The sequence below is a fragment of the Bubalus bubalis genome, chromosome 22 (assembly GCF_019923935.1).
Source record: "Bubalus bubalis isolate 160015118507 breed Murrah chromosome 22, NDDB_SH_1, whole genome shotgun sequence".
NCBI classification, from domain to species: domain Eukaryota; kingdom Metazoa; phylum Chordata; class Mammalia; order Artiodactyla; family Bovidae; genus Bubalus; species Bubalus bubalis.
In genome coordinates, this window is record NC_059178.1 from 39780955 (window position 1) to 39798710 (window position 17756).

Here is a 17756-nt window from a genome sequence, read left to right on the forward strand (position 1 = left end):
TGTCAGACAAAAGAAAAAGGTAACCTCATTGAGAATGTGTTAAATATTTGAAAACTGTATGGGTTACCCCAACTCTATCAGCGGGACACCAATGAAAGACAAGGAAACTATTATCAGAGAAGATTGACATTGAAACTTGGAAAGTAACTTCTTCCAGAATCTGTGATGTCTAGACAGAGAACTTTAAAAAATGGAGGAACTTGTTAAATCTGGTCAGCTAAGTATGACTTAGAAGTAGTTACTTTTTAAACATGGAAGGAAAGTGCCCAAGAGATTCTTGGTTTTGGAAATTACAAATGTCACAAATGTAGAAAAAGGAGTTAAGAAGGCAGGGAAGACTTTTTTAAGACTCTTGCCAGAGGGGAGAGAAGTGGAATTCAGCTCTACCAGAACCAAAGACAGGAGGGTTTCTAAACTCAGGGGTGAATAAGAACAGACGGACTGGAAGATATCAGCGGGTAAGTTGGTCAGCTGTCACAGTGGCCATTGTCACGGTGAGAAAGTTAGGTGTCTACTCTCACAGAGACTAGGATATCTTCTTCAAGATTTCATTTCCATGGTGTGGCTTCCAGTCCTTAAGAAAGATGTGTGTGAGTGTGTGTGTGTGTGTCCTGTCACTCAGTCCTCAGTCCTCAGTCGTGTCCAGTTCCCTGAGACCCCATGGACTGCAGCCTGCCAAGGTCCACTGTCCATGGAATTTTCCAGCCAAGAATATTGGAGTGGGTTGCCATTTCCTTCTCTGTTGAAAAAGATATTTCTGGCCGAAACTGGCAAAAGCCTGGGAGGTTTACATCTTTCAAGGGACAGACAAAGAATTTACAAAGGAAAGTTGTCTAAAGTAAATGCTCTAAGAAAAGCGAGATCAAAGACCTAGAGAAAAAAGAAACGTATCGAAAGGTTAGTCAAGCGGAGGGGAACCTTACAAAAACCAAAGAGCAGAGAACAGAGTAACAGTTGATCAGAAGGACAACTGATAAGAAATTTTGGCAAATTCAGGCGATTGTAGCACATACTTGTATTAAACATCTACTCTGAGCTCATAGCCACAAGCGACAGAGGCAAAAAAAAAAAAAAAAGACAAAATTAAGAGTAGTATGGACTCACAAATAAGCCAAAAAACAAAACAAAACAAAATCTCTGTGGCCACATACTTTGATTAAAGAAATTTTAGGCAAGTTGCCCTAAACTAAAATTTCCCCTCAGCATAATGCCCTAATTATCTGTTTACTTGGTACCTTAGATTAAAGGCTCCAGTTAAATGTAAATATCGTTCTCACCTTGACCTTTTCCACCATCAAATAAGTTTATCAGCTCAAATAAATTTAACAAACTGGCTTTTAGCAGAGTAAATTGTTTGCACTTGGAATCAAACTCCCTTTCTTCTCTTTTTCTGCTGAGGGCACATTTACTCTGCTTTGTGTGACACTTACTTGTGAACATGTCTGTGTCACTCACTCACATAAACCTCTCCTTTGGGACAGACCCTTGACCTTTGCGGCCAAACCCATTCACCTTAGATGCTGAATCAATGTTGGTTTGAAAGCCTCGGGGCACAGGATAGGTAGGTTTTAATGAAAGGGAAATGGTTAAGAAACACTCATTCAGAAAATGGAAGGCAGCCTAATCTGATGAGGAAACTTCTGGGAAGAAAGCAGAGTGATAACCACCGGGCTCTGAATGAAAGAGGGACCAGAAACCAAAGGAAGGCAAACGGAGGTGTTCAACAAGCACTGCGGAGTGATTCAGACAGACGCCCCTTCCGGATGCTGACAGGAGTCAGCATGTGCATAGCTGGAATGGTGCCTAGAGCATGATTTTGCAATGCACACTACGAGTTTTAGGGAAAACAACTTCAAAAATTCAGGAAAATGGTGTGAATGATCCCACTCCCATAGGCCATGATATCCATAGGCCATGGATGCAGGGACTATTTTCACTTGCATCTTCATTTCTCGTGCTCTGCAGCATCGTTGGGATGTCAACTCCATGGGTCACCATCCTGGAAGTGCCCCCATATGTCACCTGCGTAGCCTGGTCTCCTGATTCTTCTGATCTGTTTCTCTTTTTCTGTCTCTTAGTAGCCTCCAGGCTCTCTGAAGCTCAGATTTTAACCAAAGTTTGGCTCTTGACCAATTTTCTCCCTGTACAGTGTGACTTTCCCCCAAGGTTTCACCATTATTGTTATGGTTCTCAAGTGTTCGAGGAATGCTTCAAAACCACTTCCCACATCTCAGAAACCAGCTTACCCAGAATAGTCAGTGTGTAAGTCAGTGTCAGCTTCCCTGGTGGCTCAGTGGTAAAGAATCAACCTGCCAAGGTGGGAGACTCAGGTTCAATCCCTGGGTCAGGAAAATACCCTGGAGAAGGAAATGGCACCCCACTCCAGTATTCTTGCCTGGGAAATCCCATGGACAGAGGACCCTGCCAGGCTAAGGTTCATGGGGTCGCAAATGGTCGGACATGACTTAGCGACTAAACAACAATAAGGTCAATGTCCCTTCCGGACTTTGCTCCCACTGTCAAAGCTTCTGCTGATGAACCACCTTGAGGTGGGCCTACTGTTAGCTCCACTAACTCCTCATCATAACAAAGCCAACCAGTGCCCCACCATGGCTGCCACAGTATTCCCAAAGCCACGCAGACTTTGAATGATTACCGAGGGTGCTGTTAGAAGCAGGAAGGAAGTTTGTAGCCCCAAACCTGGGCCCCTATTAGAATGTGGAATAGCCTTACTTATGCACACAGTCTCCTCTTGGAAAAATATTCCCAGTCTTGGCAATTAAGGAATATTGATACATTTTATATGTTTATCAATAAATCTTGGAATATAGACCATATTAAGGAACTCCATATCTGTGTATCCAGCTGCCCCTGGGTATGTCCACTTGGACATCCCACAAGAACTCAAACTCTGTAAATTCAAAACCAGACCCTTCATCTTCACACATCTACACACCTGTTCCTCCTTACTCATACCTTAGTTCAGTGAGGGCCACCCCACCCATTGAGTTGTATAAGGTAGAAAATTGAGCACTGTATTTGACCTCAAAACTCCTTTGCCTCCCCTCACCTGCTCTCTCTGCCCCTCTTTCTTTCTCTCCTCCTCCTCTCTCTGTCTCTCTCTGTCTCTCTCTCTCACACACACACACACACACACTGCACACATCCAGTCAATCATCAACCATGAAAAAGAGTTTAGACATGGGTTCATAGGCTGCATCTTTATTCTTTAAGTATTTGTTGGGTGAGTTTGAAAAATGAATAAGACATTTAAAATTTTGAATGATTTTATAAAAGGTTTTATAAATGAGCTATCAAAATGTATAAAACAAAACATATATGAATTGTGTGACACTGTTCAAAGTGTAATAAAGCTACAACCAAAAATAAGGTAATATAGACTGACTAGCTGGATCACTGGGTAGATTGATGGAAGGAATGAAATAAGGTAAGAGGAAGAAAGGGACAGAGGGGAGGAGTAAGGAAAGGACAGAGGGAGGAAGGGAGGACAAAATGTCTTGAAGAGCTAAAGAAAGGAAAAAACAGTATTTGCAGAAGGGAACAGTGTAATCAATCATAGTTTTTTAACTGCCCCTTTGTTTTCCTCTTTATTATTTTCTTCCAACTATGACCTGAGTGTGAAAGGTTTGAGGAGATGTTTTAAGAGCATTAGATTGCCTTAAATGATTTAGCTTTAATTTTTTTCTTATGAAAAGTTTTGAATATATACACTTCAGTTCAGTCACTCAGTTGTGTCCGACTCTTTGTGACCCTATGGACTGCAGCACGCCAGGCTTCCCTGTCCATCACCAACTCCCAGAGCTTACTCAAACTCATGTCCATAGACTAGGTGATGCCATCCAACCATCTCATCCTCTGTTGTCCCCTTCTCCTCCCACCTTCAATCTTTCCCAGCATTGGGGTCTTTTCAAATGAGTCAGTTCTTCCCATCAGGTGGCCAAAGTATTGGAGTTTCAGCTTCAGCATCAGTCCTTCCAATGAACATTCAGGACTGATTTCCTTTAGGATGGACTGGTTTGATCTCCTTGCAGTCCGAGGGACTCTTAAGAATCTTCTCCAGCACCACAGTTCAAAAGCATCAATTCTTCGGCACTCAGCCTTATTTACAGTCCAACTCTCACATTCATACATGACTACTGGAAAAACCATAGCTTTGACTAGACGGACCTTTGTTGGCAAAGTAATGTCTCTGCTTTTTAATATGCTGTCTAGGTTGGTAATAGCTTTTCTTCCAAGAAGCAAATGTCTTTTAATTTCATGGCTGCAATCACCATCTGCAGTGATTTGGGAGCCCAAGAAAATAAAGTCTCTCACCGTTTCCATTGTTTCCCATCTATTTGCCATGAAGTGATGGGACCAGATGCCATGATCTTAGTTTTCTGGATGTTGAGTTTTAAGCCAGATTTTTCACTCTTCTCTTTCACTTTCATCAAGAGGTTCTTTAGTTCTTCTTCACTTTCTGCCATAAGGGTGGTGTCATCTGCATATCTGAGGTTATTGATATTTCTCCCAGCAATCTTGATTCCAGCTTGTATTTTATCCAACCTGGCATTTTGCATGATGTACTCTGCGTATAAGTTAAATAATCAGGGTGACAATATCCAGCCTTGACATACTCCTTTTCTGATTTGGAACCAGTCTGTTGTTCCATGTACAGTTCTAACTGTTGCTTCTTGACCTGCATACAGATTTCTCAGGAGGTGGGTAAGATGGTCTGGTATTCCCATCTCTTTAAGAATTTTCCACAGTTTATTGTGATCCACACAGTTAAAGGCTTTGGCGTAATCAATAAAGCAGAAGTTTCTCTGGAATTCTCTTGCTTTTTCTATGATCCAACAGATGTTGGCAATTTGATCTCTGGTTCCTCTGGCTCTTCTAAAACCAGCTTGAACATCTGGAAGTTCATGGTTCATGTACTGTTGAAGCCTGGCTTGGAGGATTTTGAGCATTATTTTGCTAGCGTGTGAGATGAGTGCAATTGTGCAGTAGTGTGAACATTCTTTGGCATTGCCTCTCTTTGGAATTGGAATGAAAATTGACCTTTTCTAGTCCTGTGGCCACTGCTGAGTTTTCCAAATTTGCTGGCATATTGAGTGCAGCACTTTCACAGCATCATCTTTCAGGATTTGAAATAGCTCAACTGGAATCCCAGCACCTCCACTACCTTTGTTCATAGTGATGCTTCCTAAGGCCCACTTAACTTCACATTCCAGGATGTCTGCCTGTAGGTGAGTGATCACACCATCGTGGTTATCTGGGTCATGAAGATCTTTTTTGTATAGTTCTTCTGTGTGTTCTTGCCACCTCTTCTTAATATCTTCTGCTTCTGTTAGGTCCATATACAGAAGTAGAGAAAATAGTATTCATCTCTACGTTAATTATTTACTGCTTAGCCCCCACCATATAATTATGAAGCAAATCTAAGATATTATTTAGATGAGTCAGATTTCCATGGTTTAAAGAATTGGATACATGTATATATAAGGCTGAGTCCCTTTGCTGTTCACCTAAAACTCACTGCATTGTTAATCAGCTGTGAAAATGAAAGTCTTAGTCGCTCAGTCGTGTCTGACTCTTTTCAACCCCGTGGACTACAGCCCGCAAGGCTCCTTTGTGTATGGAATTCTCCAGGCAAGAATACTGGAGAGTGTTGCCATTCCATTCTCCGGAGGATCTTCCCAACCCTAAGATGGAACCTGGGTCTCCTGCTTTGCAGGCATATTCTTTACCATCTGAGCCACCAGGAAATAACTCAATACAAAATAAAAAGTTTTTTAAAAAGGAATCATATCCCCATGATATAATAATAATGGGGAAAAGCACTATTATTTAATAAAGAGGCAAATAGAGAGGCCTTTCCTTGTGGCTTCGCTGGTAAAGAATCTGCCTGCAATGCAGGAGATCTGGGTTTGATCCCTGGGTTGGGAAGATCCCCTGGAGAAGGGAAAAGCTACCCACTGCAGTATTCTGGCCTAGAGAATTCCATGGCCATGGGGTCGCAAAGAGTTGGACGCGACTGAGCAGCTTTCACTTTCACTTTTTCAAAAATATAGAGAAGTGCAATACTTTGTTTTTTATTACAAAGAAAGAATTAGATTCTTGAGAGTATAAAGTGATTTTGAATTAGGTTTCAAGATAAAATGGCTTGTTGTTTATTTTTCTCAGATCATGGACAAAATATAGTGGTAATCCTAGATGTTTCAACATGCTAAGAATAAGGATTACTCTATTGATTTTATTTCCTTATTCATTTATTCAAATTCCATCCATTTTATAAATGAATTAAGTCAGCTTATTTCCCTTTTTAATAAGTTTACTAAACTTCTTGCTCAGGAAAATACCATAAGATAAAAATGAACCTTAATTTCAGCAAATACTGAAGAAAGTCTCAGGTTGTACGTGCGTTGGGGATGTGTGAGCTTGATCACTGTACAATTACATAGATGCATAGCTGGAGTTGTGACCATGTCTGGAGAAATAAGTAATGGATCCATCAACTTGGAGGACAGCCTCCAATTATATTCTGGAAGACTCTGTGGCCCTGAACAGCTGTTTGATTTTAGAGAATGGCTTGGACACAGAAGACATGTGACTACACCTAAGGTAGGCTATGGGTTTATAGACTTTGAAGGAAAGACCAAACATGTCAAAGTGAATTAAGTTCATGGTTTATTGGGCCAGTGACCAAGAAATTTCTTTTCAACAAGGTGGGTAAATGGAGCAAGAACCTGTCTAGTCTGTCTCAGCAGCTTTTTTGAGTTCCAGAATCCTTGATGGATCCTGTGGTTGCCACTTACATGATCCCTGTGAGGCAATGGGCTGCTGCGTCTGAAAAGCTTAACTTCATTGCTCACCACATCCCTTTTAATATTCAGGGCTTACATCCTCAGCCAGAAAGAAGCTTTACAAACTGAAATCATCAACAGACCTCCAGACCCCTACCTGAGGTTTGAACTAAGCAGAAGAAGGTCAGCTGAGTCCACATGGTAATGGGCAAAGGAGTCAGTGTATTCCTGACCCTAGGCATCATCTCTACACCCCTTTTACTGCATCCTGGGAAGTGGCACCTTTGCTAAATGCCCCATAGGAACCCTATGAGAGGGAGTCGCAGAGGATCCAGGGTTTCTGTTCTTAGAGGATGAGGTCTTGCTGGAACTAAGAAATTTAATTGTGTGCTGCATCACAGTTCTTTTAAACCTGGGGCTTGAATCATTATTTTTGAAGAACTTACATAAATTTTCTATGTCCTTAATGTCTTCTTTTAAAGGATTATTTACAGATATTGAGATTCTCTTAATTGTTGAACCAAACTGAGCACTGCTAAAAGTACATCTTCATCCTGGGGAAAAAGACAGATTTAATGCTTGTGTATTTCTGATTGTCTCTATGTCTTTGCTTATCCTATATTCTAGAGAGTTCATTTCCCACATGAGCCTCTCAGATTGACAGACAACATGAAACTAGGAAGGTCCTTTGAAATGCCAGTGGCAAAATAAAAATTTAAGGGTTAGAAATATGAGCTTTAAAAGTAAAAGAAACTAAGCAGATTAAATGTGAAGTCCTACCTTTAGCCCCCAAATAAGCATTTAAACAGAAAAGATATGACTTAATAGAAGTGCTTACAATTTCAAAAGCCAGTTTTAATGAACTTCTAGCTTAAAAGAGCCAGAAGAATGAACCATCTATGAAAAAAATGCCATCAGTTAGTTTCCTTATCAATAGTGGTAACAATTGCTTTCTGTACATTCCACACAGGTAGGCAACAGCTGTGGCATTTGGGCTAATTTTGAGCTTCCCTGGTGGCCCAGACAGTAAAGAATCTGCCTGCAATATGGGAGACCTGGGCGCAACCCCTTAGTCAGGAAGATCCCCAGGAGAAGGAAATGGCTACCCACTCAAGTATTCTTGCCTAGAAAATTCCATGGATAGAGGAGCCTGGTGGGCCACAGTCCATTGAGTCACAAAGAGTCAGAAAAAACTGAGTGACTAACACTTTCACTTCTACTTTTCACTTTGGGTTAACTTCATATATCTCATTTCAAGGAGATATTAGTCAGACAGAACAGGATCACTGGAATGGGTAAGTACTAGGGTCCAGCCCCGATTGGATCCAGGGATTCCTTCAGGAGGATGGCGTTGGCGATTAAAGGAATAGAGAAAGAGATAAGGAAAGAATTTTGCAATTAAGAAAATAGAGGAGAGAAAAGAGGCTGATATTCCTTGGTTTACTCAGAAAGCCAATAAAGCCCCAGCACCGGACTTGCTCTGTTCACGTAGGCCGCAGGCGCCCTCTTGAATAGCTGAAGGTGCCCCACCTTAGGCACCTTCTCGAGTGGGTCTTAGAAGCCCAGGCAGGAGAGTGAATGCAGAGGGCCCCTGTGCTCTAGGGAATCAGCCTGAAAAGGAAAAGGAAAGAGAAAGAACAACACAGGGAGATCGAGCTTTGAGCAATGCCTGTAGCTTTATTTTCAAAGGGAGCTTATATACCTTAAGTTGTGCATAGAGGATAATAGGGAGTGTAAAATCATGCAAAGTCAGCAGTCTTTGATCCTTATCGAGACCAGGCTTTTCTTTTCTGCAAACTTATCGTATACAAATGGTTTAGGTGATTTACATCATCTTCCGGCCAGAAGGCCTGTTAACATTTTATGACTCTGATAAAGGTTTGTCAACCATAAGACTTATTTTCTCTAAGAGTAATTATTTTAAAGTTTGGCGCCATCCTCTGAAGGTGTTAGATAAAGTTGCATTCCTATAGGGCAGAGGTGCAGTGGGTTTACAACAAGGAAAGAATTTATTACCTTAAGGGTCTAAAGTTGTTAACACCAAGGCCACTACTTATTTTTCCTACATACCAACTATATTAATTAATACACTTCCAAGGATACAATACAGGGATGTGGAAACTTGGCAGCAAGCATTGGCTCAACAATGAAATCTTCTACTAGTTCTATTCTAACAATTTCTAACTCTCCGAGAGGCTCTATACTATTTGAATATCTTAAGCTTCCCATGCCTCTTGGGGTTGGGAGACTGTAAACAATTGTATGCGTAGCTGTAGGAGTCCGGGTAAACCTGTCAGGCAAGTTAAAGAGCCATCTGAGGGGTGTGGATTGAAACACTCCTATTATGCCCAGGAGGCTAATTAACTAGAGCTCTAAGTTGATTTCCTTCAGAGAAAGGTGGTCGGGGATACCTCCCCCCCGCCCCCGTTAATGTCAGAGGAGTTGGTGAAAGTCATAAAATAGTAAAACAGACAGATTCTGGTTTTGGGGTAGATGCTCTGACAGATCCAGGGGTCCCTTGAGCCCTGACTCGCCTTTGCATGTCAGGCCTCTCCACATGACCTTTGTCATGGGTGGGAACTCCCATGCTGGCTCCCTGCAGGTAAGGGTCTCAAACTCATGTCTGATAATAATGACAATAATAACAACATCCATATATTGACTCCCATTGTGTGCCACTCTCTGGGTAAATAGACATTGTACTTGAAATGGCTTTGGACTTGGACATCTTCAACCCGAAAAACTCAAGGAAATGCTACCCTGCCCCCACCTAAACTTTAAACTCCGTGATGACAAGGACTTTTGTACATAATCTCCAGATGCTAATGATGATCACAATAGCTGCTTCCCAATCTTTGAAAAATAAATTTTGTTAAGTGGCAGGGAGAAAAGATGATACGGTTTCAGAAGGGAAATCGGATGAAATGGATTGAAGTTACAGGGAGGCAAATGAAAGCCCAAATATAAAGAAGAAATGGCTATCATTTATTGGTACTCAGCAGTGACACTGAAAACCCTTATAAGGATGTCCATTTGCTCACTAGGTACCAGCTACAGAGGTTACCAGCTGGTAAAGTTGATGCTGTTCTCCTCATTTTATAGATGAAGAAGTCAGAAGACACGTAAAAACTTCTCAAAGTTCATACAACTAGGAAGAGAAAGATTAGGGTTATTGACTATAAAGCTCATAGTGTAAGTGAAGTCACTCAGTCGTGTCCAACTCTTTGCGACCCCATGGACTGTAGCCTACCAGGCTCCTCCATTCATGGGATTTTCCAGGCCAGAATACTAGAGTGGATTGCCATTTCCTTCTTTAGGAGATCTTCCCAACCCAGGGATTGAAACCGGGTCTCCTGCATTGTAGGCAGACGCTTTACCGTCTGAGCCACCAGGGAAGTTATATAAAGCTCATATATTGTCACTAAGTTTTAAAATTATCCCTATCATTGGAAGTAATATTTTATGGCCATTGGCTAAATGTCCATCTATTGAGAACATATTTAGGCAATTTTCTGCATGGGATGAAGGTGAGCCCTCCCTCTTTGATCCTTCAGGCATTCAGTATCAACGAGTCTGTTTGTCAAGTAATAAACTCTCATAAGAATGAATGTTAATGAACTGCCTCATAAAACCATGGAGTAATAGGTGATGTTGCTAGTCACTAAGTCATGTCCAACTCTTTGTGACCCCACAGACTGTAGCCCACCATGCTCCTCTGTCCATGGGATGTCCCAGGCAACAATACTGGAGTGAGTTGCCATTTCCTTCTCCAGAGGATCATCCCAACCCAAAGATCAAACTTGAGTCTCCTGTTCTAGGGGATCTTCCCAACCCAGGAATCGAACCCGGGTCTCCCGCATTGCAGGCAGATGCTTTACCATCTGAGCCACCAGGGAAGCTATTTATAAATAAGTAAAGTTAAAAAAAATCCTGCATACTGAGTGGTACAGCCAAAAAAAAAAATGTTTTTTAATATATCAAAGTAGAGCCACGTACCTTAATATCTGTTATGAACATAAACATGGGCTTGAAAGAAGCCAAATATTTAGAAGTAGAGAACAGACATTAGTTGAACATCTACTATGTTTTAGAGACAGTCTAGAAATGAGCCCCTCCACAGGAGAGTGGGAGGACGGCCAGGAACTCAGATGTCGATGGAACAAGCAGCACGTCTACAAGGGCTGGTGAGGAGACCAGCCCAAGCCCAGCAGAGGTTTGGGGCCAGAGCAGTGGGGAATGTTGTGGGGTAGGTAGGAGGGGAAGAGCCTGCAGCAGGGCTTGGATTCCGGGTGGAACTTTCAGCCCTGGTGCTGTGGGCATCGGGAGCCATGCTGGATTCTTGAGTAGAGAAGTGGGCTGAGGAAAGCAGTTCAAGAATATGGAGAACACGCTATGTCAGGGAGGAAATGGAGGCCTCAGTGGCAGAAAGAATAGTGCTGTCTTTCTTTCATTTTTTTCTTTTCTAAAATTTAGTTGGTTTACAATGCTGTGTTAATTTCTGCTGTATGGCAAAGTAACTTGGATATACATATATATACATTCTTTTCCATTATGATTTACCACAGGATATTGAATAACAGTTCCTCGTGCTGTACAATAGGACCTTCTGTTTATCCATGCTATATATATATACTAGTTTGCATCTGCTATTCCCCAACTCCCAACTGATCCCTCCCTCACCCCGCTCCCTTGGCAACCACAAATCTACAACAGTGGTTGTTTTTAGAAAGGAGACCCCCCCCTGAGGTTGACAGGAAGCTTTGTAGGATAGACACGAGTAACAGTAATGATGTATGTGTGCCAAGCAGTGTCCCCAATGCTTTAGATTAATAGACACTCATTTATCCTTCAACAGTCCATGAGGTAAGTAGTAGTATTATCGTCAGTCCCATTTCCCAAATGAGAAAACTGAGGCCTCTAAAAGCAATTGGTCTGAAGGCACCAAGAGCAGATGCCCAATGTTCAGCCTGTGCTCACCTCACAGCTGTACTCTAATTACAGATTACAGTGCATTAAAAATCATTATTTGATAATATTACTATCTGGTGTCATCTAGCAGTTTAAGTCACAACTTGATCCGACTGTTATCAGAAATGGCAGACACAAACCCATGGACAGGATGGACAACCTGATGTCCCAGAACCTGAGGCGTACGAGACAGACCTCAGGTCTTAAATTTCTATTCTAGCAAAGATGAAAGTCAAATTACATGTATCGGTTAGGTCTGTAGTTATTTCGTTTATGACCATGATCACTTCCTTTCCACATGCAAGCAGACCACATGTGTACCTTTTATCTGTCCCCAGGGGCTCAAGACCTGGATCGTATCCGACTCTCCACCTATAGAACAGCATGCAAGTTGAGGTTTGTTCAGAAGAAATGCAATTGTAAGTATGCTGGTTCCTTGGGCCAGCTACCCCCATGAATCCTATAGTTCACATCTGTTACTTGGGCTAACTACTCCTGTGAATCCCATAGTTCACATCTGTTACTTGGTTTATTAAAAGTAGGCTTTCGTGCAAGTATGGATTTAAAAAAAAAACTATGTTTAAACAACAATAAGAGATTATGATACAAAACTGGTAGAAAGACTTTTCCCAAACAATTCTGAATGACTCAACTGCTGAGGTATTGGAACAGATGAACCTCTGGATATGTATCCTGCCCTTGAAATGGTTTAAATCCAGATGGATGAGTTTTCTTTTCTCTAACTTTGGTATTATAAGCTCCAAGCCCTCCAAATGGCTTCCAAGAACTTTAGAAAATATCAAATATTAAGTCCTCCATATGTTTTCTTTACAAATATAGGGAAATGTTTACAAGCTCCTGGAAAACATTTAAGTTTCTTTCTGAAACTACAAAAATGAGTCCTTTGTATCAGAGCATTAACTACTTTTGCTTACATCAGACCATAGCAAGTGAGGAGACAATGATACTTAAAGAAACAAACTTGCTTTAACTTTTCCCCAAATTTTAACATGTAGCAGCAAGCTGGCTCATCCCTCAGTGAGCAGTTTCACTTTCCATGCCAGGTCAGTACTTCCATCAGATTATCACATCCATTTTCTCTTGAAAAATAGAGTGCTTCAAAGTTCATGTGTAGGAACTTACTCTTCTTTTTTGAAAACCGACTGCTATAAAATTAATAACTGTTCTCATTTTCTAGTTAGTATTGGGCAAATTTTGAAAATGAAAACCATAATGTTCTCCTGCACACACAGACATAGTTCTTGAATATCTAAGCATGGGCATTAGGCACTTGGTGAATGTGGAAACCAGCCACGTTTACATCTCTGCTCTCCCGGGATCTCTAGCAAAATGCTTCTTATGGCCCTGGGGGGACCACCTCCAGCCCCAGGCTTCTCAGTTTACAGCTACAGGAATGCACCGGAGACATCTACTCCTCAGCTTGCTCATCTGCAGCTTCTTCTCTAGCTCTAGTAGGAAATGGGTCTGAAATTTGGGTCAGGACAAGAAGGAAGAAAAAACTAGGTGGGTCAAATATCGAAGTTGTGTTTTAGCTAGTTGTGCGTGCGTGCTCAGTCATGTCCGACTCTTGCGACCCCATGGAGTATAGCCTGCCAGGCTCCTCTGTTCATGGGATTTCCCAGGCAAGAATACTGGAGTGGATTGCCATTTCCTCCTCCAGGGAATCTTCCCAACCCAGAGATCGGACCCATGTCTCCTGCTTCTCTGCATTGGCAGGCTCATCATAGGAAGCTAAACCAGTTCCCCAAAATGCAATAGAAGAGCACTGCAGATGCAGGAGGGAACCTGGGATTGTGCTTGCGGTCCTGCATGTTGATAGGTCATAAAAGCCCTTTCGGGGACTGGTGTCAAAGGACCAAGAAAATGCTCCCACAAGAAAGCTTCCCCTCCACCCTCAACCCCATCACCTATATATAAACCAAAGGAAGAATCTCTGTGTTTTCAGCAATGAAAGTGATGGAACCCTCTGCCTTTTTCCTCATTACCACTCCAATGGGCCTCAATGTAGACGGAGTTCTATCCTCATAAAGCTTTGCTACACAGAGCCTTCCTTAGGTTACTTTCAGTAGAGTTGGGGAACTTGGTGGATCTGGCAAGAGGTGATCAGGGACCCCCACTAAGAAAGAAAGTGACAAGATCAATGTATATTTTAGAAAAGAAATTGTCAGGTATTGAAGAAGAGTAAGGAAGTGTTGTGTTTTGCCTTGGGTGTTATTAAATTTTTTTGGTGTGCTTATCTTCTCTCATTCACCAAATTCAGGGCTCTTCACAGTAGGGTCAGTTTTTTTGTATGTTGTCTACGTTTTACTTAAATTTCTGAGAACAAGACTGATGTTCAATAAATATTTCTCTTTGTCCATTTTGTAGAAACTAGGCTATGAAATACTTTGCTGAAATTATATTAGATGCCAGAATAAAATATCTTGAGTGCTTTCCGAAGAATAATAAAAAAGACAGTACAAAATGGTAAGGATGAACAAATACATAGCTAGTTGAATAAATAAGGAAAAGTGAGAAAGGAAGGAAGAGAGGGAGGGAGGAGGGAAGGAAAAGTAAAGAAAAATGACCCACATTGATTAGGCAACCCTGCAGCCAGCATTACAAAGGGCGCACGCCATTGGCCCGAACTGCGTCCAGCAAACCACAGGCCATATCTCATTCCTCCTACTCTCTGATAAAGGCCCTTTCTCCTTGTGGGGTACCCCCTTTTCCATTTCCTGCTCCCCTCATCCTTATTCCACATCCTGAATTATGTCATAACCTCACTGGCTCTTTTGGAAAACAGTGGGGGAAACGGTGTTGATCCATCCCTGTCTATCCCTCTGTGCATGCACTCACTTACCCCTTAATTTAGGAAGCTTATAATGAGCCCCTGCGCAAGGTTTGGCACTGCTCTAGGTACCAGGAATAAAGCTGGAGTGAGTGAGATGTGATCCCTGCCTTAAAGCTGCCCAAAGTCTAATTGGGTAGATGGATTTTTACACAAACAACACCTCGTGGAAGTGTAATAAGGGCAGAGTGTGTGTGGGAGCAACAAGAAGGCGGAGCCCAGACCTAGGTGTGAGGGCTGCTGGCGGGAGTTTTCCTGGAGCAAGAGACACTGGGCTGAGTCTTAAAGAATGGGTAGACATTCCACAAGGAAGTGTTATTTGCTTTGCAAGGTACCTTATCAACTTCATACGTTTTAGAGAAAGGAAAGATATTACATTCTATACAAACTAGACAAAACTAAGGCTCAAGGGAAAAAAAATAAGCATATATTGAGTGCTCTGCTAAAATTAAGTTTCATTTTAAAGTTGTTTCTACCTGTATCAGAAGTCTTACATGCAAGCACCATGTGTGTTACTTAAGTTTCCTTCCTGACAAAAAATATAACAGTTGTATTGAGGTACATGTAAAATGCTCACACAGTTGGGCTTGGCTTATCTTCATCAAAGTTGAAGTCTTCCTTTTAGGAAGATAAGCAGCAACACTGATGTACGTGAGATATTAGTCAACATTGAACATATACCCCTCTATTCAGTTCAGTTCAGTTGCTCGGTCGTGTCCAACTCTTTGCGACCCCATGAATCGCAGCATACCAGGCCTCCCTGTCCATCACCAACTCCCGGAGTTCACTGAGACTCACGTCCATCGAGTCAGTGATGCCATCCAGCCTTCTCATCCTCTGTCGTCCCCTTCTCCTCTTGCCCCCAATCCCTCCCAGCATCAGAGTCTTTTCCAATGAGTCAACTCTTCGCATGAGGTGGCCAAAGTACCCCTCTATTAGAGGAATGTATTTTCTGTCTGCCATAAAACCTAACCCACAGTGCATTATGGTACCTGGTGTACTCTACAATAAAAGAAATAAGGAAAAAATCCAGGAAGTATGCTTTTAAGGGCATCGCTTTATTGAAAACTCTTATACTGTATTTACTCATGGAAATCAATAGAACTTAACTGAGAACAGGGTGTTTATTTTTAGGCCCAGACCTTATTTATAGTTAACATTTATTTTGTATATTAACAAAACTAAGCTTTAAAATTAGATAATGGAAGAAAAATGTAAAAACGGACACAAAGTCATCACCTAGAAAAAGTATTTCTGGGGGTAACATGGGGTATATAGAATTTTAGGAGATTTCTTTTTTTATCTAAATTTAAAGATCAAAAGAGCTAGTTAATTCCCTATATTTCCTTCCTCATAGCCCTTGCCTACTCTATTGCTAAAGTATTGATTCCTATCACTGACATTCATGTTCATTCTGTTTAATACAGTTACTGATGTATACTGAGAATATCTCATTACCACTGTCCTGAAAAACTCCAAAGGAGAGGCCAGAAAACTGTGGCCTGTGGTCTGAATGTGGCTCAGCATCTATTTTGTATCAACCATGAACTAAGAATAGTTTTCACAGACAAGTACTTGATAATAGGGAACATTGATTCACAACCCCGACTAAGCAAAATGTTATCCTCCCAAAATAATTCCATTCTTCTCATTGTTTAAAAATTGGACACAAGACTTCTTTGGTTGTCCAGTAATTAAGATTTCCCCTTCCAATGTAGGGGGTGCAGGTTCGATCCCTGGAATGGGAGCTAAGATCTCACATGCCTCTTGGGCAAAAAACCAAAATATAAAACAGAAGTAATACTGTAATGAATTCAATAAAGACTTTAAAAAATAGTCCATATCAAAAAAAAAAAAAACCCTTTAAAAAAGTGGACTCAATTACTGTATTTTTAATTTCACAAGTAAAAACGTGGAAACTTGTTTTCTCTACTTAATATCTATACAGTATTACTATATAACACAGTGGTGCCTCTTGATCCACCAAAAAAAAAAATTTTTTACTAACTTCTGCTAGAAGAAAAGAGCTGTAAGAAGCCCACTTTTAGCAGACTTGCTTATGTTAAGGAACAAACTAGTGGTTATCAGTGGGAAAGGGAAAGGGGAGAGGGGCAGTAAAAGATTAAGAGGGTAAGAGATACACACTATTAGGCATCAAATAAGATGCAAATAAATAAAATAAGCTTCAAGCTACATTGTACAACACAGGGAATGCAGCCAGTATTTTATAATCACTATAGATGGAATGTGTGCTCAGTCGCTTCAGTTGTGTCTGACTCTTTGCAACACTATGGACTGTAGCCCGCCAGGCTTCTCTGTCCATGGGACTCTCCAGGCAAGAATCCTGGAGTGCGTTGCCATGCCCTCCTCCAGAGGATCTTCCTGATCCAGGGATTGAACCTGCGTCTCCTGTTTCCTGCATTGTAAGTGGATTCTTTACCACTGAGCTACCAGAGAAGCCCATAGATGGAATGAAAATGAAAGTGAAGTCGCTCAGTCATGTCCGACTCTTTGCAACCTCGTGGACTGTAGCCTACCAGGCTCCTCCGTCCATGGAATACTCCAGGCAAGAATATTGGAGTGGGTTGCCATTTCCTTCTCCAGGGGATCTTCCCAACCCAGGGATTGAACCCTGATCTCCTGCATTACAGGCAGATGCTTTAACCTCTGAGCCACCTGTGAATCACTCTATTGTACACTTGTAACTTATATAATATTATACTGCAACTATATTTCAATTTAAAAAAAATGAATTTTTTTTCAGGCAAAAGCTTCTTCTTACCTTCAAATTTCTCCATAGGCTCTATTTCCCAACTCTGCTTCTTCCCTTTGCCATTCATCTTTGTACCTTGTCACACCCTCCTTCCCCTGCCATAACTAGCACATTTTCTAATAAAACAAAGGAAGGAATGTGTCTAAAAAATAGGAAACAAAATTTGGCTATTTTATTTTCTAGGAGGACTGAAACAGAATGGAGACTATGATAATATTTCCAATACTCCTTCCTAATCAGCAGTCTTCTCTTTTGCTTCCAGGTATCCTGCTAAATTTCCACAAAATAAATACCCTATATACCATTTACAAACATGTGAAAATGGCCACATCTCTGCCTTTATTTTGAACAAATGACC

The 17756-nt window shown here is 41.3% G+C and overlaps 1 protein-coding gene across 31 annotated transcripts in view; it reads left to right on the forward strand.

Annotated features, from left to right (window-relative positions):
• DTNA (dystrobrevin alpha) overlaps window positions 1-17756 on the forward strand; it is a 454458-nt gene that overhangs the window by 294760 nt on the left and 141942 nt on the right. For all 31 annotated transcript variants that reach the window (XM_025273381.3, XM_025273382.3, XM_044934684.2 and 28 more), the window contains one exon: window positions 12113-12193. In XM_025273381.3, the coding sequence (XP_025129166.1) occupies window positions 12113-12193 (81 nt within the window). The remainder of the gene's footprint in view (window positions 1-12112; window positions 12194-17756) is intronic.